At 45.7% G+C, this 25,282-nt stretch overlaps 1 protein-coding gene across 1 annotated transcript in view; it reads left to right on the forward strand.

The window, feature by feature from the left end:
- Positions 1–22,473, forward strand: part of LOC138526402 (F-box only protein 36-like) — a 271,519-nt gene extending 249,046 nt beyond the window's left edge. The window contains exon 4 of the mRNA XM_069637113.1: positions 20,233–22,473. Within this exon, the coding sequence (XP_069493214.1) occupies positions 20,233–20,394 (162 nt within the window). The 3' untranslated portion in view covers positions 20,395–22,473. The remainder of the gene's footprint in view (positions 1–20,232) is intronic.
- Positions 22,474–25,282: the final 2,809 nt, after the last annotated feature.

The following is a 25,282-nucleotide window of genomic DNA, read 5'->3' on the forward strand; positions in this document are numbered from 1 at the left end:
GTGGGCCACCACAGGGATGAAGCTGCGTGGCTGCCTGCCACACAAGCAGGCTAGACAACCGCAGGCGTTGTATGCCTCCACATGCCATGCTGGCGCTACCCCTGTGTTCCCGGGCCGCTGGCAGTGATTTGGGAGGTTTTTTATTAAACAAAAAAAATGCAAATTACTCTGGCGACCCCAGGGCGCATCAGCAGTCTATTTTTTTAAAGCACTCTATGTCTGAGCAGCGAGAGGAAAAAGTAACCGATGGCAAGGAAAAGGAGGAGGCGCTGCACAGCGAGCCCCTGGTGGTCGTGGGAGCCGATCCGGGCCCTGAAGGCGGCGAGTCTTGATCTACTCTGTGAACAGAGTTTTCTAAAGTCACAAGAAGGAAACGCTTGCATGTTTTGAAGTAATGCCAGCTTGTCTTTGGAAGGCAGCCCACATCGCTGCCCAACCCCATTGGCTGCAGGGAGTCAATAATACGTGCTCCATGAACGAGCTCATAAAGGTGCCGGCTGTGTTTGCACTCTGCAAGAGAAGCTTCTAAAACAAGGAAAAGGAAAAGAGCAGCCCGCATGGCAGCTCCTGCAAAATGAACTTAATGGGCCCCATGAAAGAGCCTGTGCCAAAATGGCGGTGACTGTCAAGAGGGAAAGAGAAGGAATGGCAAACAAGTGTTGCGGCTCCCATGCGTGCCTTTCCTCCAACAGCCCCTGCCTGGAAGGGGGAGTGAAATGAGTGGCCATCACCCTGCCACCAGTAGTGCTGCCTGCCCTCACCATCCATGGACTAGGCCGATGTGGCCCCTGTTGACCACATGCGCCTCTTTCCGGCCCCAAACCTGAGGTGTTTGACTGCCCTGAACTGATACTTGTGAAAGTGTGAACTGGTTTCCCGCAACTCCACAAGTGGTTAAAGTGGACTCAGTAGCATGCATTTGTGATGCTGTGCACCTGCATGCCATGCATGTGCTCGTTTATTTTACTCTGTGTTATGCAAATTATGCTTTACAGATCGCATTTCGAGGAGTGCAAGCAGATTCATGAAGCCAGGTTTTGAGACTTCTAACCAATGTGCTTACATGGATTCTTTTATCTGTGTACTTTCTTTACTGTGGAATCAAAATATGGCTTCCCAAGGCTTCCTTGTCTCTGCACTAATCTTAGTGTCCCTGCTAATCTCACTAGGAATTCTCAAAATGCTTTCCCTGAATCAGGATATCTCAAAATGCTTTCTTAAATTCGTTCTTCCTATCTCTTTGAATGATGGAAATTATTCATTTAATTTAAATATCACGTGATTTTTGTGACTGTTCATACCTGTATCTTGAGTTGCAAGCAGCTGGCATCTTGTTGGAGCTCACACCTGTGTGCGCTCTACTCCCCCTGCATGCATGGTTCAGCTATTCTTCTCCCCTCTTCATATCTGCTGGGCTTCGCTCTCTCTGCTCCCATCAGCACACCTTTAGCATGGCACCTTGACCACCTCTCCTATCCCACGCTAGTCCTATGCCACATTTATTTCAAAAAAGGTAGCAGGCGCTCCTCTCCAGAAAGAACATGGCATGATAACCTGTTCTGAGATGAGAGTTTGCAGCACACGCTTTTTGCTCACTGTACCTTTCACAGATGGGAAATATTCATTTGCATATCAGTCTTTGTCCCGCCCACATGGGCAGTCCAGCACCGAAATGCTATGGCAACTCCCCTCTGAACAAGAGTACCAACAGCAACCCCATAGACGTGTTTCAGCCTTGTTGGGCTTCATCAGTGAGGTGGAGCTGTGCCTCTCCGAGAACAGTGAGCAGGGAGTCCACGTCTGGTTGCCCCCAGTAACTTAGGGTGACCAACCCCCCACATTTATACTGTTTTGAGGGCAAATTAAATGTAACGTCAAATGCGAATTGTTTTACATTACCTCACTGGACGCTGACATTGTTCCAGTGTCCTGTTTGCTGTTGGTTATCTCATTCGTTAAAAAAACACTATCTAATTGGGTCCCTGTCCTCACCATCTAACTCGGTGCTTATCCCTGTGCAATCTGCTTGCTCTAATTGCTTGATTAGTTTGGAGAAGGCAGTTCTTTCTAAGCAGCGGTTTCCTCATTTTGAAAAAATGACTTTAGGCCTTTTAATTGTTGAAATGACAGCCTTTTATTTGATTTGTCAGTCTTTCACCATAAATCAAACACAGTATTTGTATCTAATTTTTTCAATGAGAAAGCTTTTTCTAAGCGCCTGAGAAAAGTGTACATGTGTGCATTGAATGCATAGCTACTTGAGGCCTTGTGTTGGTGCATTAGCAATGATATATGTACCTGCAGTGAATCGCTAAGCTTGGTATATTACAATCCATATAAACTCTACTGATTAAACTGGCTCTTGCCAATCTTTACGTGAGGGTATGCATACCAGGGAGCTCATTTTCAAATTAGCCGTAATGTGAATGACTTTAATGCCTTGAATTCACGCCACGACTCATTTTCAATCATTTCTATGGAGAGGAGTGGTGGAACACAACTTGCGTTTCTGCCACTCCTTTCGTCTCCTGCATACAAATGCCCCAGCATATGCACCGGCATGGACTTTCATGCCGGCGCAAATTGTGGAGATCCCTATGGGGTATGCCTGTTTTATGCACCAGCATGTAAAATTGAAATTAAACCCTGCCCGACATGCAAGCATGTCAATGGTGTTCGTATCACATCACATGTGATGACAAAGTCAGTCCTTGCTTTGCCCAAAGTGTTCTATCTGTGGCCACTGTCAAGTCAATATGCAGCCTGTTCTTTCAGAGTTGAGTTATGCTTACTGGATGGCAGACTAAGGTTCTGACTTGTAGCTCTGTCTCCCCGCGAAAGCTAACATTGGTGGCAGAACATCAATTTCCAGACACCAGATCTGAGTCAGTGGAATGTTATTGAACCATCAGTGGTACAGTGTACCCCAGCCACTCACCTACTGCTCTTCCTGATCTTAGGAGGGTGCTAGGAGGGAGCATTCAAGAGTGGTGCACAAGATGGCCACCTAGATGAATAGCTCTGGAATGTCCCGGGAAGTGATCGGGCTGTTATCCGTAGATTGCCACCAGAAACAAAATCCCGCCGGGGGAGTCAATGTGAACCCCCAGAGCGGCAGCGAGATTTGATGCCCCAGGAGCCGGCGATGGACGCACAGACTGTGAGTGACGAGTGATTGGAGAAAGCACGGCTCTGTGGAACTTCGGTAGCGAAGGACGCACTGACTGTGAACGGGAGGAGGGCGGCGAAAGCTTAGCTCTATAAAGCCTCAGCTGGTGAGGGATGTATGGACTGAGCGGGGAGAGAGAGGAGTAAGCACGTCCCCGCTGACCCTCACCAGTGGGTAACGTGGCCCAGGAGGCAGGCAGAAACAGAAGAAGGGCTGCAACCGTCGTATGAGGAAGACAGATCAGAGAACCTTGCAGTGCAGTCTGCCCGTCAGGAGAACTGAGTGCGGCACAGAGGGATCCAGGGAGCTGGCAACACCACAGCACAAGGGATACCGGCTATTTGAGGCTCAGAGGGCAGCTCTGGGGTAGGTATTCCAGCAAATGGGTGCCTGCATGACAGTGTCAGCAAGAGGCAGGCAGTAATACTAGTGGAGGTAAATGACGAAGAGGGAAAGAAAGCAGGCAGTGGGACATCTCCCTATCCCACACTCAGCGCCACAGTGGCCCGGACCAAGGGGGATAACACATGCACGACCTGACGAGCCTGGGGAGGCAGTCCCGACTGTCCCATAGACCCCCTGAAGACCCCCAACTGGCTTCTGGACACTGAGATTCAGCCAGAGGCCCCCTCCTGGAAACGAAAGCCACATCAGGAAACATGGGCAAGGAAAAGACCAGAATAACAAACGCAAGCAAAATGGACAGGTTTATGATGGAGCGCACTAAAAGGCAAACCACTTGGGAGGGTGAAGTGCAACATAACCCTGGGAAAATGCAAATGACACCCACTGCTGAGGGAGAACCATCAATTGCAATGATTCTGAAAGCAGTGCAAGAATCCAGAATGATCCTGGCAGATAAGATAGAATACATAGGAAAGGATGTTTCCCTGCTTCAGCAGAACCTCAGAGCAATTTTGCCAAGAGTCGGGGAAACTGACGAGAGGATAGACACGTTCTGAGCATTGCATTCCCAAGTACAGTACTTGATCGGTAAAACAGGAACACTGGAGAAGAGGGTAGAGGATGCAGAGGGCCACTCCTGTAGGGCTAAAATAAGAATTGCTAGTCTGCCAGAAAGAGTAGAGGGCCCATCCATGGTCCGGTTTCTGGAGAAATGGATACGAAAAAAGGTTGCTTCTCAATTGAAAGGGCGCACAGATTTTTGGGCAGATTACCCTTACCGGGAGCACCGGCCAGACCCGTGGTAGCCAAAAGTTTTCATTTTCGTGATATGGATGTCATATTAAAGGCTGTCAGGAGCAGGACCCCAATTCAAATGGAGAATGTGAGGGTGACAATCGTCCCGGATTACACCTTTCGGGTTCAGCGGTCAAGATGCTCCTTCGAGGAGGTCAAGAGGTAACTACAAGGAAAATACATGCAGATCTTTCCAGCCAAACTTGAGTCGATCGAGCGAGATCAAGCATGGTTCTTTCAAGACCCAGGAGAAGTGTGGGACTGGTTGGAAAACAGAGGAATCCACCCAGCAAAGGGACCAACTCCCAGGACATACTTTTCCCACAGAGTGAAAGGTGGAATGTGGCAGGAAGGGAGAAAGACAGCAGATACATTGGTAGAGGAGAAAGTGCGTAGGAAGAGTAAGGGTTCACAGTGGATTCAGATGGCTTAATTAAGAAGACACTGTTGGCCTCTAATAATAGCAAGGGCACACAAGAACTGTCACTGCAAAAAGAGATTGATGGCACCACAGTAGAATGAAGGGAGTGTCAATTTGTGGAGGAGTGGAGCTGATTCAGCTATGTGGAGAGATGTGCATGCCAAGGATGTGAGGTGGGGGGTAAGATAAGTGAGAGAGTAACCAACCCAATGGCCAGAGTATTCTGGCTGATTTGGGCCACTGGTTGAATTTTGCAGAGAGATTGAGCGAGTGGACTTAGATCATCTGTGAAACATGTAGCATTTTGGGTGGACAAGGGACAAGCCAGGTGGCCCCGTAGAAGTGGAGCAGTGTAATACAGTGAGAGGAAGTTATTATAAGGGATAAAAATTGTTTACTTAAGATGAAATGGTTTGCTGGGGACACAGATACTGTACAGTTTGGGGGATGTTTGGGGAGGGGGAAGGGGATAGAGTGCAAATAGATGGAGAGTTCTTAAGTTGCCATGATTCACATCATGGCAACTTTTAGGTAAGCACGGTGGGAAACGGGGAATACAACACGCAGGGATTGGGGCAGACCAATTTGGCAGTGATATCACAATGGAAGGGGAGTGACGATGCTGCTTTTTCTTTTATGGTTCATTTATAACGCGCTTAATACCAGCGAGTGGTTTCTAAGCACGGGATCTGGATTTGAACCTGTGTTGCTTCCAAGACAAACGCGTTGCGTCATGGAATATCAATGGGATGAATGACAACATTAAAAGAGGGGCAGTCTTTCTGTATTTGCAGCGACACAAGCCGGATATCATCATGCTGCAGGAGACGCACCTTCTTGGGGATTCCTGCCAAATACTGGTGAGAACACCGTACAATGTATGGCCCATGTAGGCTACTCAAGAGGATCAAGGGGGTGGCGATCATGGTCAAGAGGTCATTAAACCTCCAGATAACCAAGGTTATGCAAGATCTGAGGGGAAGACTGATGGGGATAACGGGAAGGATGGAAAAGGAGATATTGCGTTGAGTCAGAAATGTGAGGCGGACACAATATATTTGGTTTCTGAACATTCATCATTTTACTAACCGAAATGAATACCAAAATGCCTCACTATCCTAACTAACCGAGGATTTCCCTGCCTAACAGAAAACAAACACAGGAAAAGTTCTAACCCTCACACATAAATCAGCACATGAAACTAAAATTGAAAACTATATTACGGTGCCTCACAGCCGGGGCTAGTAGATGGATGGAGGTTACTGCAAAGATAACAACATAGTAATTGACATGGTACTAGAATTTATGAGGACATTTGGATGGATAAAACTACTATGCGATACACAAGAACAAACCAGACTCTTGCCCATCACTAGGACAGTATGGAAAGCATGGTCAGAAGCCCAAGCGTACCTGAAGTTGGGGGGGAACAGCTAACTATGGAAGTACCAATCTGGGAAAATGGGCTGATTAAAGGGATCCATCATTTGAATTTGGTGGGGCCTGGAAATTTAGAGGTACAAGGCGGTTGGGGACGTGGTTAAATCCTCAGGCATGAGGTCATTCCAGGAGCAAAGAGAGGAATGGGGCATAGAGAATAACGACTTTCATAAGTATCTGCAACTAAGACCACAAATGGGCTAGAACGGACAGATACTGCAAGCCTCCCAGTGGAGAAAAATGTGTTAGACGGAGAGATCACCATGAAACAGATCTCAACCATCTATAAAGCACTGGTCTTATACTTGTGCAGGTAGTTTTAGGAATTAAAACTTAGATGGGAAAGGGACCTGGGAAGACTGGACTATGAAGAGTGGCGAGAAGCCCTACAGTTCACAGAGAGGTGGCCATCTCAGCGAGACTGAGGCTCAAACAGAAAAAATACCTACACAGAATGTACTTCTTCAGAGATACGTTGAAAAAGATTTGCCGGAGGTGGGGGCGACAATTGCTAAAAGTGTGTAAAGGCTACGGGAACCTTCTTCAATATGATCTAAAGGTGTACTAGAGTGAAGGGGTTGTGGGAGAAAATCATTAGTCAAATGGAGGGGATACTGACATGCCCAATTTATCTAGAACTGAGAAAGGTGCTACTGCGGGTATGGATGGAAGAGGTGTGGCCCAAGGCTACAGTGACTTCATGGTGGCAAAACGGGAGATAGCTGAGCAGTGGATTAGTCAGAACGCGTCACATGTACAAAAGTGGCGCTCAGGTCTCGACACCATCAAAAACTGACATAAACTGGTGTATAAGAGCAGTGGATCCGTGGGCAAATGTGTGAGAGGTTGGGGGAGGTGGGAGCAACCAGAAGAGTGATAGAAACCCAAGCGATAGGAGGGCCATGTGGGGAAGGAAGAGATGGGATGGTCGGGGTGGAAGGTGCAATGGGAACCAGCACACTCTATTCAAATGAGGGTGGCGGGGGGTGAGGTGGGGGAATGCTATTTTAATGCAGCTTTTTGTATCCACTGAGGGAACCTAAGGTTTAGTTGTATCACTGTTATCTTTGTAATGCCGATATAAAGTTATGTAAAAAAAAAAAGAGGTTGCTAGGAGGTCCTGCCCTAACTCGCTCCCTATATATTATTAGACACATACATATATGGCAACAACATATGAGGGAGTCATAGAGCCTTATTTCCTGATGCTCTGGGCATCTCCAGATTTGCTACAATGTTAGGCTTTGGGAATACAGTACAAGGTAGCATGTGCACCTCTTTGAGAATCAGACCCAGAGAGTATTTGCATTGTCAAAGCAGTTACAGCTACCGCCATATTACTTCAAAATGCATGCACATACAAAGAATGATATCATAGGAGTGGAAGAGGCTGCGACGAACGTAGGCCAGGAGATCTGCCATTAATCTGGTATTAGGTAAGGAACCTGCCGTTAAGCTGGTAGCCTCCAACAACAAACCCCCTATTCAACAGGCTTTAGCTCTTGACATAGAGACAGAAGCCAAACAAAATTTAGCGAGACCCATAATATCGGGGAGAAAGGAGGCAGCCCTGGCTAAATTCGCCACCAAGAAAACATCAGCCAAACATCAATTGGGGAGCAACATTTACTTTCCCATTTTTCAAAAGAGGAAATTTCGCAAGCGGCTGGAAGCTTCCTCCAAAGGTGGATTACTAGCAGGCAAACAGAAACCTATGCCAGCTAGCAAGACAAAGAGGAGATCTAATGGCTCACAGGCATTCTTAAGAAATCTCACCACGCCCCCCTTGAGTGCGATTATGAGTGGTAGAGTGTCTTTTTGTCAAGGAGTTCCCCCTTCTCAACTGAGTTCGATCTTTGCTGGATTTCTTGATCAATGCCTTCTTGCGTACTGCTTGAGTCTTGAATAAGGCTGCACGAGTCTCTTCCGACTCCAGCTTGCGTTCAAGTACCGGGATGCAGAGGTCCAGGAATCCAGGAAATAACAGGGTGCGCAACTAGCACACAAGTCCAGGAATCAAGAAAGGAAGGAAAGGGACTAGAATTGGGTTAGAGTGGAAGAAGCAAGGGAAACAATACCGGGCGCTACGGAGCACACGTCTGGTCGCTACTTCGCAATAGCATTGAGACGCGTGGGGCCGCGGAGGCGTGGCATATTTATGGAACGTACTACGTCCGCCCTGAAGGCTGGTGCGAGGCGTGTCACGTGATACGGCCATGTTGGGAGAAACAATGAATGCAAGCCCCGCCATGACAAGGACCAGGAAGTCCAGAAGGGGCGCGTTCTGTGGGTCATGACACTTTTGCAAGGACGTGGGAGCAGAACAAGCCAGTTGAGGCGCCAGAATTTAGTGAAAAGGTGGCTCTTTCTCCAACCTTGATTGAAGATCCCTCAGGTTCCAAGGATGAGGCAGACCTCAATCTGGCCCTTTGGACTGTTCATAACGACCATAACAACAAGGAGGAACTGGGGTCACTGTCAGAGTGTATGAATTCCTCGTGGGATGTTGGCTCTTTATCATTCTGTGTGGCCTTAAATAAAAATAGATCAGGAGTACAGTTTCAGACACTGGAAGATCGAAGGAGGCTAATGAATCTCAAAAGACCTCTCCGCTTTGCCTAAAGCAAAAAACCGGAAGTGGCACCGAAGCGCGCCCACTTTAAGGCTGGAAAATTGTCTGAAGACCATCCTATACATTTTTTAAAAGTTGAAAAACGTAAAGAAAGTTCTCTTGGTGTACCAGATGATAAGAGGCTTCCTCTTAATCTTCGATTAGACAGGTTGCTCCCCCTCAAGGATGGGCTGATCTTAAATCGAGCTAATGTAATGAAGTTGTTTCATCATATCCCTGACTTCCATTTTGGCCACTCAGAAGATATAAAAATTGTTGATTTTACAGACGAGGCACAGACGGACTCTGTGATTCTCCATCCAAACTCATGGTCAATCCAATAGTCTTTTCTATGGCAATCTCACCTATTGCTCCCATGGGGCTTTGATCTGACGGAACTCCTGGTACGAGAAAGTTCGATCAAGGCACAGTGGCATTCTCCAAACAAGTTTAAAAACTGTCCAGCTGAAACAAAAAGAGAATCCTACATATGCCCCACGAGCGAGGCAGGGTCGAGACAAACAGAGCGTACGGATCTGAAACCTACCAGCCCGGCGTTCAAATGGGATGGTGCTCTTAAAGTAACATTTGAAAGTCGGCACAATGAAGAGAGAAAGATTTCTCTTTTACAAAGTGAGGAGAAATTGGAAGTGAGAAAGAATCAAAATGGAAAAGGAAACGGCCTCGATCTGAACTAACAACAAGCCCACGGATTGAGCATAGGCTTTTGGAACACGAGAGGGTTCTCCCATTTGGCAAGGGGCAAGGACATTACCTCAGGAGAAATGGACATCCTCTGCCTGCAAGAAATTTGGCTATCAATCCCGCCTTTGTGGTACAGAAAGGTAGGCCTTCTGCAGGCCTACTCACATTAGTAATAAATTGAAGGGGCCTTTGCGAGGTCGATTCCGAATGCCCTAATAGATTTGTCCAGGCTACATGTGTTAGAATGGGCAGGCCGCCCCCGGGCAGTTATATCTGGTTACTCATTATAAACATCTATTGAATCCCAAAGGCGATTGATTTGAGCAGGCTTTTGCAGTCTGTTAATGACCTTATTAACGAATTTCATAGCAAGCTTTTTATTGATTTCATCTGTGTGGGCGCTGATCTTAATGTGCCTTGCCTAGCCACAGGAGGAGAGAATTGGAGGAAATAGCGGGATGTAAGGGAATCAGAAAAAAGAAGGAAGTGGATTGGCTAGAGCTAATGGAAGCCTGGCATTTACACATGGTTAAGGGCTTTAATGAAGGGGGTGGCTACCCGGCAACTACTTGGTCAAATGGAATGTACTCCGCTACATTGGACTATGTGTCTGTTTGCTCCAATCATAACAAGCAAGTCATCTCTCGAAGAGTTTACCCCAAAACATTTAGTGACTATTCCTTCCTGAAACTATTCATGCAAGAAACAAAGCTGCCCACATGAAAAGGAACTCTGGAATTTCCCTCTGGAGGTCTCTAATGGATGTAACTGGTTGAGACTAAGGAAGGTTGATGTCAGAGCTCTACAATCCAATTTTGAAAAACTAGGGGGTGACAAGGAGGGAGTGAATTACGTCCACCTGTTACATGAATTCAGAATAACTAGCAACTCCTCGAAAAGTCGTGGAAGGCCACATGTTCACACCTATGAGGTTGAAATGGCAAGAAAGAACAGCATGTTAAAAAGAGACATAGGAGCCTTGAAACAAAAGGAGGGGGGAAGCAATAAATAGATCAATTGCAATGAGAAAGCAACAATGTAGCAACTGGGCAGCAGCCCACAGAGCTAAACTGTTACAGGCAGATTAGGAGACCATGCTCGCTACGATAGTGAAAAGAGACACATGAGCCACATGGGATTTGCTCAATCAATTGGGAACCGAGAAAATGATGCCAGTGGCAAAAATGGTGTCAGAGGATAAATGGCTAGGCCATTGTGAGAAAACCTTTGGTAAAAAAGAAGGGGCACCTTTGGTTAACTATAAACAAAAGGGGGGGCGGTTGTTACACTTTGATGAGAGCGACTTGCTTACACTTGTCAACAAGGCAAGTAGATCCAGGGCCCGCAGCCCCGACGGCATCACAAACATGATGTTGAAAGAAGCTCCGAAGGATGGGCAGCCCTCATATATCCCCTATTCCAAAAAATCATGAGGTTGGAGACTATTCCAGAATCATGGAAGTCTGCAGTGATTGTTACGATCTATAAGGGAGGTGACAGGGCGGATCCCGAAAATGATCACCCTATCGCACTCTTAGATGTGCTGGGGAAGATTTTGGGGGGGGGGGTCCTGCTATCTCATTTACAAAAATGGATAGCAACCACTGGTATAGTTGATCCTAGATAAGGATCTGTGGGGACAGATTTGGCCTTGTTTCTTCTAAACATCTTGAAGGTCAAAGCTATGGAAATGGGAAATTAATATATATATATGGCCTTTAAATACGTTAAAAAGGCATTTGACAGTGTAGACAGGGCGCGGCTCTGCAGAAAAATGGAGGAGTGGAGCTTCCCTGAGAACCTGTTAGCAGCTATTCGATCGCTGTACATATATACCAACGTCAATATCAGGCTTAACGTTCAAGGGCTTTAGTCTGATCGAATCCCCATGAAAAGGGGGCTTAAACGAGGATGCCCACTTGCCCCAAACATTTTTTAATCTGTTTTTGTCTGACCTACCCATTGCGTGAGACGGGGTGAATGCTTTGCCCCCGAAATTAGGCACAAACAAGATTGGCAGACTAGTATTCGTAGAATCTTGTTCTTCTGGATCAGACCCCTATTGGACTTCAGCAATCCTTGAATGCACTGCTGCAGTACATAAGGGAGAATGGCCTAGAAATCAACCCAGCGAAAACCAAAATTCTGACATTTGGGAGCTGTAGTAAGAAGGATTTTTGGGATATAAATGGTTTTTGGAAGGTGTCCCTCTGTTAGAAACCCAGTCACTGACTTATTTGGGTGCCCTTGTTAATAGCAGGAAGGATGATGGTCCAAGGTGCTTGGCCCTAAAAAAGAATTCCATGATGTCATCTCAAGTCATACTGCTCCATAAGAGATTTGGCAAATTCTCTTTAGAACCGGTCGTCACTTTTTTTGAAGCCAAGGTATCTCCGGTTCTGACTTTTGGCGCAGAAGGTTTTCTCTTCACGTCTTACAGGGTATGGGCGTCTCTGGAAGGAACATTCTGGAGAAAGCTCCTAAGATTGCCAAAATTGGTAGCAACCTCTGAAATAAGGTACAAACTAGGCCTTATCTCATTATATGCAAAAACTGCTTGGAAGGCGTTATCGTTATTTCATAAATGCACATTGGTGCCCTCCGCACGTCCATTTGGAATACTCGCCCAACAGTCGGCTGGAATGGAGCCTGGTATTTTGGTTCAAGCAAAGGACAATTGCAGAGCCCTATTAGTAGCTGGGTTCGAGCACTGAACTTCTATTGACTAATCCCGACAAAGTCAAAGGAAACATCCGGGCACAAGATTGGATAAAAACCGTTGAGAACAGAAACTCCCATCGGTGGCAAATGGCACTGAGTAATGAATTCAAGGAATTTGGCACAAGGCCCGATACCTAAAGCTCTTCCCGTCCTCGTGGTACAGAACTCAGTTCATGAGACTGAGATTTAATCTGCTTCTGACCAATGAAATCCTGAAGCGAAATGGCAATTCAAATGTTAGCGCCTCGATGCCCTTGAGCTGCTAGTGCGCTTTACAAATCAAAATAAATAAATATTGATAAGTGTAGATTTTGCCAATACGAAGGGCAGGTGGAATCATTGCGCCACATTCTGGTGTGTTGCAGGTGTTTGACTGAACTTAGAACCAAGTGTCTGGGAGAGTGTTTAAAAACAAGACGTGTGCGGAGGCAGAAAGCTACTGGACACGCCTTTTGGGTTGTGAAGACTTTGGGTTAATCTTTGCTCCAATACAGTTTTTGAAAGCAGTACTCCAGATTTAAAAAGGAGTGGATCTAACTGCGGAATGAATTAATGTTGCTTTGTGTTGATCTGTTTTCTTAGGTTATCATTTTGATAAGTGTTAAAGAAATTGATACAAGTTTGTAAGAAACTATGTAATCAAGAAAAAAAAATTGTAATATGCAAATGTCTGGTGAGCTCTTCCAGGACCTAGCAGAGCAATATCATTAACTCTTGCCTTTCAGAAAGAACTCTCCACTCTTCCATTTCCCCAGTACTGGTCACTCCCAAATTCAGCTTCTGCTGTGGGAGGTTCAATGATGTGGGCAGGTTGGATGTTCATGGTCATACACTCAAGAGGCTTCTCACTCATGATTTAGAGTGCTCATATGGCAAGGCAAGGCAATATTTCACTGTACAAAAACTCCAGTAAAACTATTGACCCTTTTTTAACATGCAAACCCTCATATTGCCTTCAACTTCGAATTTTACAAAACGGCCGATGTTGGATAATCTGGCAGTTGGCCATGCTTTGGAGGATGATGAGAAATATTCTTTCGCTCCACACAGGTACAATAGTTGGCACATAGAAAGGAACATCTGTCTTCAACATTCACTATGGATCTTTGGTGCCAAATCTATAACAACATGTGGACTATAGAATTGGGAAGAATACAGAAGTAGCTGTGTGTGAGGAACCAGTGTTTACATCCGCCCACCAGCTATGATGCACACAACATATGTGTCTGACATGCTGAAAAAGGCAAAGATTTATAGCTCATTATGAGTTTGCTATGTTTGTTCTGCTGGTCATCTGCTTGGGTATAGCAGAGATCAGAGGAGGATCAAGACCCGATGAGCCCTGACAAACCTGCCCACAGAGTGGTTTACAGCTATTCCACTCTCTTCCCTTTTACATCCTCTCCCATTAATGGTGGCATCAAGTGGGAAGTCTTCTTGCCCGGCTTCTCATCATCACGCTGCATCATTAATGTCTACTACACAGGCACTGTCTTGGTTCAGGGTACTCAACCCAACCTCCTCCTCTTTGACTGGTGCCTGCAGTCCCTCATTAACTTCCTTCCTTCACCTGCATCTGCCCATACCACTCTCTCTGTCCCTCCCCCTCTGACTGGTGTACAACGTCCCTGTACTCCACCTCAGAAAACCTTCAAATGCGTAGACCTCCTTCACCTGGCTACTCTTAATGCCCACTCAGCCAACAAACAATTTGACGCCTTTTTGAAAACACTGACCTCGACATACTCGCGCTTACCACGACATGGTTCAGTGCCAGCTCAGTCACTGCTTTTGACTCCCTTCTCCCTGATGGCTTCAAGATCATCTCCAAGCCATGACCTCACCGTGCTGGGGTTGCCTTAATCTTCCCTCAGTGGTTTCCTTCTTCCGTCATACCCACCCAGATCTACTCTTGCTTTGAGAGCCTGGTCTGCAAGCTGGTCATCTCTCCCTCCCCTCTGACCATTGCTACCATCTACAGGCCTCCTGGCGCTACCACCCTGTACTTCTCTGAATGGGCAGATTTCTGCTCCTCGTTACTCTCAACCAGCTCTAATCTCCTCCTCATGGGCGATTTCAACATCCAATGGACTCCCTTGTCACAGCATCCACTCTCTTCCTTGACCTTTTCACATCACTATCCCTCTCCATTCTCCCTTCTGGCCCAACCCACTCGGCTGGACACACTCTGGATGCCCTCACCCATTCTGACATCTCTCTCTCTTTCCTCTGGTCACTCCACTCTCTTGGTCAGACAATTCTCTCCTCTCCTCACACTTGGATCCCATCAGCCGTCTGACCGCCTCTCCAAAAGACCTGGCAACCTCGTTCACAAAAATCCGTCCGATGAAACGAATGTCAGCTGATGCCTTTGCATCCACCTTCATCCGCCCTTCTCCCCCACCCCCTGTAATGCTTATGCGAAATACGAGCTGAAACAACATGGCGTCGGTGCGCAGCCATTTTGGACACTCATCTCCCATCACTGTAATAAAAGCCTGCGTCTCCGCAGGCCTGGTAAGATAAACAAGTATTTCAGTAGCGAAAGCAGAGCAAGGTCACATAACTACATAAATATTGTTGCTGAGTGGATGAACTGTGGAGAATACAGGAAGGGAGTCGGAGCGTTCTGCAGGTGCATGACAAGGGGTTCTGGGAATTAATGCAAGGAGAGGGGCGCTGGGCTTTCCCACTCCTGGCTGTTCTTTTCCACTCTCTGCCCCTTCCACTTGGGATCTGCTCTTCGGCCGAGGGTAGTCACAACTGAGAAGGGCGGGGACATGCCCCATAAAGAGAAGAGGTATTACGTGGAAGACAGTTAGAACTTGGACCCCCGGGTGATGCACTCCGCCTAAGACCCCATTAGTACGAGTGATCTCTTCACCTACCTGCTCTGGGACTAAGCAGTGTTTAAGTGGCCAAGATGAAGGTGTCTTCTGCTTCCTTGCTAACAGTGATGCCATTTTTCTATATCTGATTATATGTTTGTTTGTTTATGTATGCTGAGTTCATATATATATATATATATCTCGAGTGAATAAAGGGCCTATAACGAGCCATTTTCATTTTTTTTATAACAATTAGTCTAAGTGTGATTCTTTTTTGCCTGTCTGAGTCCAATAACTTGGTTTGTCAGGGGCCGGGAAAAACATACGTTTAAAGGTTCTCCTCACGTGGCCAAGCAAAAGCAAAACAGCCCCTGACTTTACCCCTGACTCTTCTCTCAGCAACCACCACCCTTCACATTCTTGCCCCAGTCTTAAGGATCTGCCTGAAAACCACCTCCAAACATAACACCTGGTACGGCTCTGAACTTGCAGCCCTGAAACCTGCTCCAAAGGCAATACAGAGTGTCCATCCGTGCCAAGAAAAGGGCCCACATCCAGGCACGGGTATTGGGTGCAACGAACAACATTGCTGAACTCTTTAAAATCCACAGGGAACTAGCCAACTCTCCCACAGTCTCCTCCTCCACTCTTCCATCCCAATCCCTATGCAACGCACTGGCCACACACTTCACTACCAAAACTCTGGACATCCTGAGCACCCTTAATACCCTCCCACCCAACCCCTCCCTCTCACTCCCTTTCCTCCTACGGCCTCTCACCCTCACCCTTCCTCTCTCTCCACCTTCTCCCCTGTCACACCTGAAGAAGTCAACAGAGTTGTCCGCTCCAGGAAGGTCTCTTCCAAACAGAATTCCCCTTGCTCATCCTGAACCATCAAGCAAAACATTGACTCTATTGCCCCTATACTCGCTGATCTCTGCAACTACTCTTTTGCCACTGGATCTTTCCCATCCTTCCTCAAGCACTCCCTTGTGTGTCCCCTCCTGAAAAAACATTAAGCAACCCTACCTGTCAAGCCAACTACCGCCCTATTTCTATTACCCCTTCCTTGGGAAACTACTGGAGAAGCTGGCCTTTCCACAACTTAGCTCACACACTGAACTTGTTGGTGGTCTCCAAGACCATCAATCTGGATTCCGAGCATCCAGAGGCATGGAAACTGCTCTTCTGAACATCAGTGAAGAACTGCTTGCATCTCTGGACACTAACTTTCCAGCTGTCCTCATCCTACTCGATCTCTCCTCTGCCTTCGATACTGTTAACCATTTCATCCTCATAAAAAGGCTTTATGATAACGTGGGTATCTCGTAGCAGGCACTGGACTGGCCTACCTCCTTCCTAAATGACCATTTTTCCAAGTCATTTTGGGCACCTTCTCTTCATCTCCTCCTTCTCCACTAACTTCCAGTGCTATGCAGATGACACACAACTCTTTTTCAAACTTCCTGCTGACCCTGTTGCATCTTCCATCATCCCCGACTGCCTATCTGCTATCCAGTCCTGGTGTACTTCCAACGATCTCTCCCTCAATGCCAGCAAGACTGAGATCATTGCTATTGGGACCCCTGCTCCCTCTTTTCCCCCCCTCAATGTGGCTATCCTCTATAGGCTCTCCCCCTGCTCCTTCTTCTTAAGCCAGCAACCTTGGAGTCATCTTCGACTCCTCTCTCTCCTTCCTCCCTCACACCCAGGACATTGCCAAGAAGTCCCACTTTCAACTCTTCCTTCTGAAAGGAATTCCCATTTTTCTCACTTTCCCCCAGAAGCTCAATGTTACCCGAGCCCTGGTTCTCTCTAGGCTTGACTACTGTAATAGCTTTCTCCTGAATGTACTGACTTCCACTTTACGGCCCCTCCAGCTAATCCAGAATTGGGCAGCAAGACTTATCCTTGGCCTTAAACCCAGGGACCGCATCGCTCCTGCCCTAAAAACTGTTCACTGGCTCCTGGTTGTGTCACAGATTAAATTCAAATCCCTCTGCATCATCCAGAAACTGTCTGGGTGGGTCCTGGGACCATGCTAGCTGCAACTTTCTCTTATTAAAAACTCTCCCTCTGGGCATCTGCGGTCCTCTGCCACCAACTCTCTGTGTGTAAAGCGTTTTGCTAAAGCGAGGGCCAGAGGCCGACCACTTTCTTCTGCTGGCTTTCTCTTATGGAACAGCATCCTCCTCCCTCTTCGTCTTGAGCAGGACTTCCTCAAATTCCGGAAGCTACTCAAGACTTTCCTCTTCACCTCCTCCTTCCCTTCTTCCATCCTCTGCTAATCTCACAGTCACTGTGATTGGTGGCCAGGACTCTTATGTATCCTTCAGGGACCTGTCCTCGACTATCCTATCGCCCGAAGCCTCTGCCTACCTCGCATGTTCTGAATACTCACAAGGCATAGTAGGTTCGTCTTTATCTTCCACTGTATTCATTGTTTCAATCCCATGTTCCCTCCCTGTTGCCCTGTGAGCGCATTTAAAACAGAATTGACTTACTGTATAAGTGCCTAACAAATTTACAATCAATAAAATAAATAAATAAAATCCACTTTGCCAGTAATGCAGTGATTCTGTTTTTGAAAGATGAGTCAGCCCCACTTCATCACATTGTATTGAGAAAAGGCACCAAATCCCTCATGCACCAGATAGAAGTGATAGTTGATCAAGGGAAAAGGTAGATGGCAAAATGAGGAAGTGAAATAAAAGGTGATAATGGGTCAAGATTCAGAGGTTACTGTGGAGGAAAGTCAGGCCCCTATCTGGGTTTTTCCCCCCTCCCATCGTCCCACTGGCTTTCCTTTCCGGCAATGGATAATTTAACATGTCCAACAGCCTGTCTCCCCAAACCCTTCAACAAATCAAAGCTTGTCACAAAACTCTCCACTATGCCATCAGCTGGGACACTGGTAGAGGGAGTTGTTTAATCTAAATCCCTTCCTGAACATACACCTAGCCATGACTTAAGTACTCTGGGGGAAGTGTGTTGAACTGTCAACAACCTTTACGAAAGCCATACACCTTCCCTCAACATGACCGCTTTTTTGTTCATGATGTTGATTTCCAGCCATCCTCTCTCCACTAGACTCTACATTAAGTTTTGAAAAATAAATCCTATAATGCTCCTTTTTCCGCAGAGAATTCAGCCGTCTGACTAGAGCAGCAGATATAGAGACCTAAAATGGCCAGTGGAGACTACATTAGTGATTTATCAAGGATAGGCACTGGGAGTGCACCTATATCACTTTCGGGCAGTTGCTTTGCTCTGACCAAAGCAGAGAATGTAATGCTTAGGCTCTGCCTAGCCTATTAGGGTGATTGGGGTGATCAAGATCAATTGGTAGTAGAATTTAGCAGTTGAACCTAATAGCAATCTCATGATTCCAAACAGAGATGATCATGTCTCTTCTGAAAATGTCTATTTTATTCTCGTTTGTTAGGTTTCCACAAAGTAGGAGCACCCCCGATTTGTTTTTGTGTGTGCCCATTTTACATTTCCCACGCATCCTGAATGTGATTCCATTTTGAACCTGTTTCCCATTCTGCTGTGTAACTGTGTTTGGAGTTTGCTTAATCCTGATATTATCCTGCCGAGAAGGGTGTCACTTATTCTGATCTTGTCATGTCCTGTGTTTTATTTACCCACCATCCACTCATTCTGTGGTCTATCCATTTTCCATATTGCCCCATTCTGAAGCTGTTAAACTCCCTTTTCCCCATCGAGCTACTGTATACACAATAGGCCTCATTACGAGTTTGGCGGCGGCCATGGAGCTATTAGCTCCATGGCCGCCGCCAAACCGGACTCCTTGGCCGGGTTCCCAGAATGGGGAATTGCCGGGCCATTCTGAGTTCGGAGGGCCCGGTAATTCCTCCCTCTGGGAACCCAGGCCAGGACCTTCCCCATTCCCTTATGAGCCCCCATAGGGCTCAATGGGAATGGGAGAGGGAGCTAACAACGGGCCGATTAAGACCGGCCCGTTGTTAGCTCCCTCTTCCCCTCGTGGGACCCGGTAACGGTTTTACCAGGCTTCCTTACCGGGTCCCGCGAGGGGACCTTGTAATGAGGAGGAATGGTGTTAACGGGCCCGCCACCATTAGCGGAGCCCGTTAACCCATTCCGCCTCACTTGTAATGAGGCCCTATATGCTTTGCTGTAATTCTGAGACACATGTCAAGCAAGCAATCCATTCATTCAGAGGGAACTTTACCCACCATAAGAAGACCCGCTGTTGGCTCTCATTTGTGATCCATGGCCCATTCAATTCTGATTCCATTCCCAAATAGATGGGGAGTAACTCATTCAACTACCTCATAAATCAGTTGCTTATCATTTGTGTCTTAGTCACCATCACTGTATATAGCAATATTGCTGTTCTCTTCTTCAATTATATATTTTTCTGATGTGGTGTATGCATCATTTCTGTTCTGGCAGCTGCTAGAAGCAAAGTTCTTTGAGCAAACTGATAACAAGCATATTGCCAACAAAATTTGATATCAACTCTAGTCACACATGTTTCAGCTAAATCTTTCTAGTAATTGCCCCCTCAGCTAAACTTTCCATATGTGTAGTAGAGTAACCTTTATCATCACTTTTCAAATTAACTTGATGGTCAACAAGTAGATTGCCTTGAGACATTTCCTTTCAGCCCAAGGTTCTTTCAGTATACAATATTTCAATACATCCTAATTGAAATTGCACAACACCTACCACTAACAGTTACTGACATAACCCTCACCACTTTACAATATGTTGCAATCAGAGTTTCTGTCTTTGCTTGTGAGGATCTTAGAACAATCAATAGTAAGACCATTTTAATGCTTTGAAATTTTATTTCCGTTGGGGTCCTTTTTCTACTTTGAATGCAGCCTTTGCAAAGAGCAGATTCTCTACAGAACTGTATTTCTATGTATCAGCAAAAAAATGTGCATCTACAATGAGTATTATTGGTGCATTTTCCATATAGTTCTTGTAAATTCCACAGAAAATTAAGTTTTGAGTTTTGCACAGGAAAATAGCCATAGCAATATTTCCAACTTAATAAAATCGTGCATTTATGACAATTAGTTACATGCACACCAATATCCCCATCTAACAGGTATTGTGCATTTCTGTTTTCTATGTTTCTCAGATGTGTAACAGTGAAGAATTCTGGGAGAAGGTTAGAATGCCACAAGCAAAGCGCTCTACAGAAGGTCTGAAAACAGGATCGGGAAATGCGAAGCAGAGAAGCCTTCCTCAGATAACAGGACGCCCTTCATGGATGCAGCGGAGAAGAAGCACTTTCTTTTGAAGATTCATTTTTAAAATCAGGGTTTTTCAAAAAGCAACCGTTTTGCGGGTTATTTTCTCATGCTTCTTTTATATCAAGTATAGTCTTCATCGAACGTCAAATGAACTGATGACAATTAATTGGAAAAAGCATACGCTTTTCAATTTTACATTATGTTAAGATATATGAAATCCGTGAAGTCCCTATGGAAGAACAGTCAACCATTTTTCTTGAATAACCTTATGTGTTCCTACAATATTTCAATTGCAGTATTGAAGATAAAACATCATGACTGACGTAATCCACTCCAAACTAGTCTCCCAAATTGAGATCGTGCTCCAGTTTGGATAAATTATTAAGAGAAAAGTTGATAGAAAATAAATTAGAGTACCTGGTTAATGTTCAGAACCACATTAAAATCGTCACCTTGAATAATATTTTGCCCGGATTTATTTTCAGTGTTTATTGGCACCCACATTTAGCTGGAAAATGCACCATTCCCTCAGTAAAGTGGCATTGGCTTGCAGTACATCTATGAGGTTTGAAGGCAAAGTGGATTCTATATTCGGAAAGGGGGAGGCATAGCCCAAATATATTTAAGGGTATTCAAAGGGGTCGGAATTTGTTTTTAAGTTAAATTTGAAGGAAGACAAAAATGGCAGCGATCCCCACACATACCAAACAAAGTGAAAAGTGTTAGACACTTTTGAGGCTATCCCACAAACGTCCCTAATGTGTGCATTCAATATGCCTATGACTTCTGCGTTAACATATATTTTTAGTTTAAATATAATAAAATGTGTTTGTTATACATTACAACATCTAAAAGGGCTTTTAAAAGGTAAATTGCACAGAAAGGACCACGTAAGTGGACCCTTAAGTGTAAGCAGTGCTCACTCTGCACAATGTGATTGTTTCATGGAAGGGATGTAGTTTGAGCATGGAAATGCGGGTGGCACTGAGTTCACATGCACACTCCTAAAACAATCGTAAATGCCATCCGCAAGGTCAGCGCATTGGATATGGTCCTATGAATTCCAGACTCTCTATCCATATTAAAATCAATGTGAGTGCAGATGCAGGTGCATTTTCTGCACGCAGCAGTCTTGGGGGGGGGGCAGATGCAGACGTAAGGCACTGTCACCCAACTCCAAGCAGAAAATAAACAAAAATCGCATGGTTTGTAATTTACTGGTGAAGCATTACGAATAGTGTGCCATCATAATGAGCACTAAAAAGTCAAACAGAAGCCATGTATGATTTCACTCCGGCGTATTTACATGTACAAATCTATACTAAATAACTAATTTCAGTTGCCATTAACTTGGCTGCCTTGACAAACATAACATTTTTGTTCTTTTTTTCCCTGCCAAAAAGCCTCTGGAGATCCAGGCCAGTGACAGATGTGCATGGATAACGTCTAGGATGAACCCTCCTTTCCGCTGTATATGGTTTATGGGTGCCAGTCATAACTGTGCATATTAAGAAGGCTGTTGCAGTATATAGTATTCATTAGATAGTCCGTAACAGTAAAAAGCATTGATTAGAAAGTGTATTCTAGATCAAAACATCACTGAAACCTTAAATTCCGTACTGTTAGCCAACATTGGCACCCACATGGTAACGTCACATGACATCCCAGCCAATCAGAAAGCTTGCAAGGCAAGCTTTGCCATGTGGCACTGCCCACGTTCCAAACCCCCTGTACAGCAAGAGGCCACAATTTTCCTCCTGGTGCACCAACACTGGCCTCTGTGCCCACCCCGTTACATCCTGATAGCCCGCCACCTCCCTGTTCCCTGCTACCTTCCTGCTCCCCTTCACCAACAGCTAACTCTGCAGCGTCTCTATCGCTGCTCACCTCCCCGCTCCGTCCCTCCGCCAATAACCGCCCTGGAAATGGAGAAGGGACTAGTTGTAATTCCCTTATCCACTTTCCACAGTGGGCCTTTTCTATTTTAATTTTTTAACTTGGAAAAAACAGCCACCATGCCAGGAAACTTTCATCTACCAAAATTGTGCCCAACAGTGTAGTACAATTCCCAATCCCTACTAGCCTAAATTTGCTAACTTTGAATCTTTACTTTCTAATCTTGGGTATCATGTAGGTCTACTTACCTTTAACAATTAGCCTTTTGTGATTAAAAATAAAATAAATCTCAATTTTCATGTTAATGAGTGGTTAATATATATTGTGACAAACCTTTGGTTGGCCTCACTTCTCCCTGGAGGGAACCCCCTTTCCATGAGACCAGGGAGGTGAGGCCACTACCCGATAGTCCCCCGGGGGGTGGTATAAGGCAGGAGGATCTCATGGGGAAGGATCACCTTTACACCCACAACCCTCCAAGAAGCTCATGAGTCAGTGGCACGGCCCCAAAGAGGAGGTGGACCGCGCGGTCTGTAACAGGTGCTGACAATGCAAGGAGCCAAAAACTGCAGAGCTGCCGCAGCAAGGGAGAAGCTGTCGGAAGCCACCGAAGATCAGGACAAGGCGAGTGCAGACCACAGGAGAGACCAGAGCCCGGCGGGAAGTTCCCAGAAGGTACGGGAAAGAAAGGGCCTCAACGACCAACTAACGGCACTTGATGAAACGGGGGCAGTCATAAATCCCCTGACTTTAAAAAGAGCATGAGTGAACTTTGGATCAAAGGAAATTTTCCTTGCGTCAGTGATAGTGCCAAAACCACTGACCACGAGAGAAGGGTCAAAGACCTCAATGTGAGAGAACGTGACTTTTGCATCTGAGGAAATCTTCCTCGTGTCAGTGGTATGCCCAAGACCACTGACCACCATAGAAGGGTCAAAGACCCCAACGCGAGAGTGTGTGAACTTTGCATACAAGGAAACCATCCTTATGTCAGTAGTAACCCCATGGCCACTGACCACCAGGTCCTTCTACCTGGGTAGAATCAAAAACAACATCCCTAAACCAATGACTCCTTCCCATAATACCACTGTGCCTAGTACTTGTATGTATTATTGTGGGTCTAGAGACAGTATCTATACTGAGATGAAGAAGAATACAACCAGTATGAAGAATACCTGGGAGGCAAGTACTGGAGGGAAGAGGATGAATGGACACATGAAGAACGCTCCCGAGAACCCACAGGAGTGTTCTAGCTTTCCACAAAGAAACAAACCGGTACAGACTTAAAAAACAGAAGAGGGATTTGGCACCATGTCAAGCCGTCCCGGGAGCAACAGCTTTCATGGAAACTGTTTGGTGTGTGAGATTCAAAAGGCTGAAGACCGGGATGCCGTCATAGGAGGAGAAGTATCTCTAGCTTGTCTGACAACAAAAGACCCTCCAAGAAGCTCGCGAGGCAGTGGCACGGTCCCAAGGAGGAGGTGGACTGCGCGGTCTGTAACAGGTGCTGACATTGCAAGGAGCCAAAAGCTGCAGAGCCGCCGCAGCATGGGAGAAGATGTCGGAAAACACCAAAGATCAGGACTAGGCAACTGCAGACCCCAGGAGAGACCAGGGCCCTGCGCGAAGATCCCAGAAGGTACGGGAAAGAGCAAGCTGACCGGTGGAGGCATGAGGGTCTTGGCAACCAACTAACGGCACCTGATGAAATGGGGCAGTCATAAATCGCCTGACTTTGAAAAGAGCACGAGTGAACGTTGGATCAGAGGAAATCTTCCTCACCTTAAAGATGGTGCCAAAACCACTGACCAGGAAAGAAGGCTCAAAGACACCAATGTGAGGATGTGACTTTTGCATCCAAGGAAATCTTCCTCATGTCGCTGATATGCTCAAAGCCACTGACCACCATTGAAGGGTTGAAGACCCCAACGCGAGAGTGTGTGACCTTTGCATACAAGGAAACCTTCCTTGTGTCGATAGTAGCCCCAAGGTCACTACACACCAGAGAAGGATCCAGGACTCCAACATGAGAGTTTGTGAACTTTGCATACAAGGAAACCTTCCTTGTGTCGATAGTTGTCCCAAGACCACTGACCACCAGAGAAGGGTTGAGTACCCCAAAATTAGTGTATGAACTTTGTATCTGAGGAAATCTTCCTCATGTCAATGATATTCCCAAGGCCACTGACCATCAGAAAAGGGTCGAGGACCCCAGTCGTAGAGAGAAAAGTATAAGAGGAAATCTGCTCCATTTCAGTGTAAGCAAAACCCGCTGAAGGCATTAGAAGGGTCTGGGACCCCAACAAGGAAAGTATTAGAAGGGACCTAGGTTGTAGAATGTGTAGGTCAGAGATAGGTTTGGACACAGGACAGTGAAGATTTGGATTTTGACAGACATTCTGTCACTCCTTAGTTTTTGGTTTGAGGCAGGAAAAACCCTCGTAGGGATAAGGCTATATAGGTGTTTTCCTGAAAACTATTATAAAGCATTATTGAAAATGTCATCCCCGTGTCGGCCTCGCTCTTCTGCACCCTTACAATATATACTTCCATATATATCCATCACACATCTTCTGCCATCAACCAAATACATACATGCATCAGATCAACTTAAGTTCTCGGAAATCCTGATCAACATACACACATACTTGGGCCGCACCCACTTTGATCACTCAAAGACCTGTGAATCATATGGTACTATTCAGTATCTGGTCATTGCATAGAATGCAATACCATTGAATGCCTTACCATCGAAAAAATTGCATCTATAAAAGAAAACATTGAATCCATTTGTTTTAAAGGTAAAGGGTTTAGTTTAATTATAATGGGTTTTAAAGGTTAAAAAGTGGGGTTAGAGGAGACACCCCCCCCCATTAAAATTTTGTTTAAAAAAAATGCATTTTATGCAATTTTTTTCGATGCATTTATTTAGATGAAATGGTATGTCGATGGTAGGAATTGGATGCAATGAATAGAAACCGTACAATTCTGTAATCTGAATATCCTTTCATCTTACTGAATCAACTGGGATGCTCTACC

This window comes from Ambystoma mexicanum, chromosome 7p (assembly GCF_040938575.1).
Source record: "Ambystoma mexicanum isolate Mex_15411 chromosome 7p, UKY_AmexF1_1, whole genome shotgun sequence".
In the NCBI taxonomy this organism is placed as follows: Eukaryota; Metazoa; Chordata; class Amphibia; order Caudata; family Ambystomatidae; genus Ambystoma; species Ambystoma mexicanum.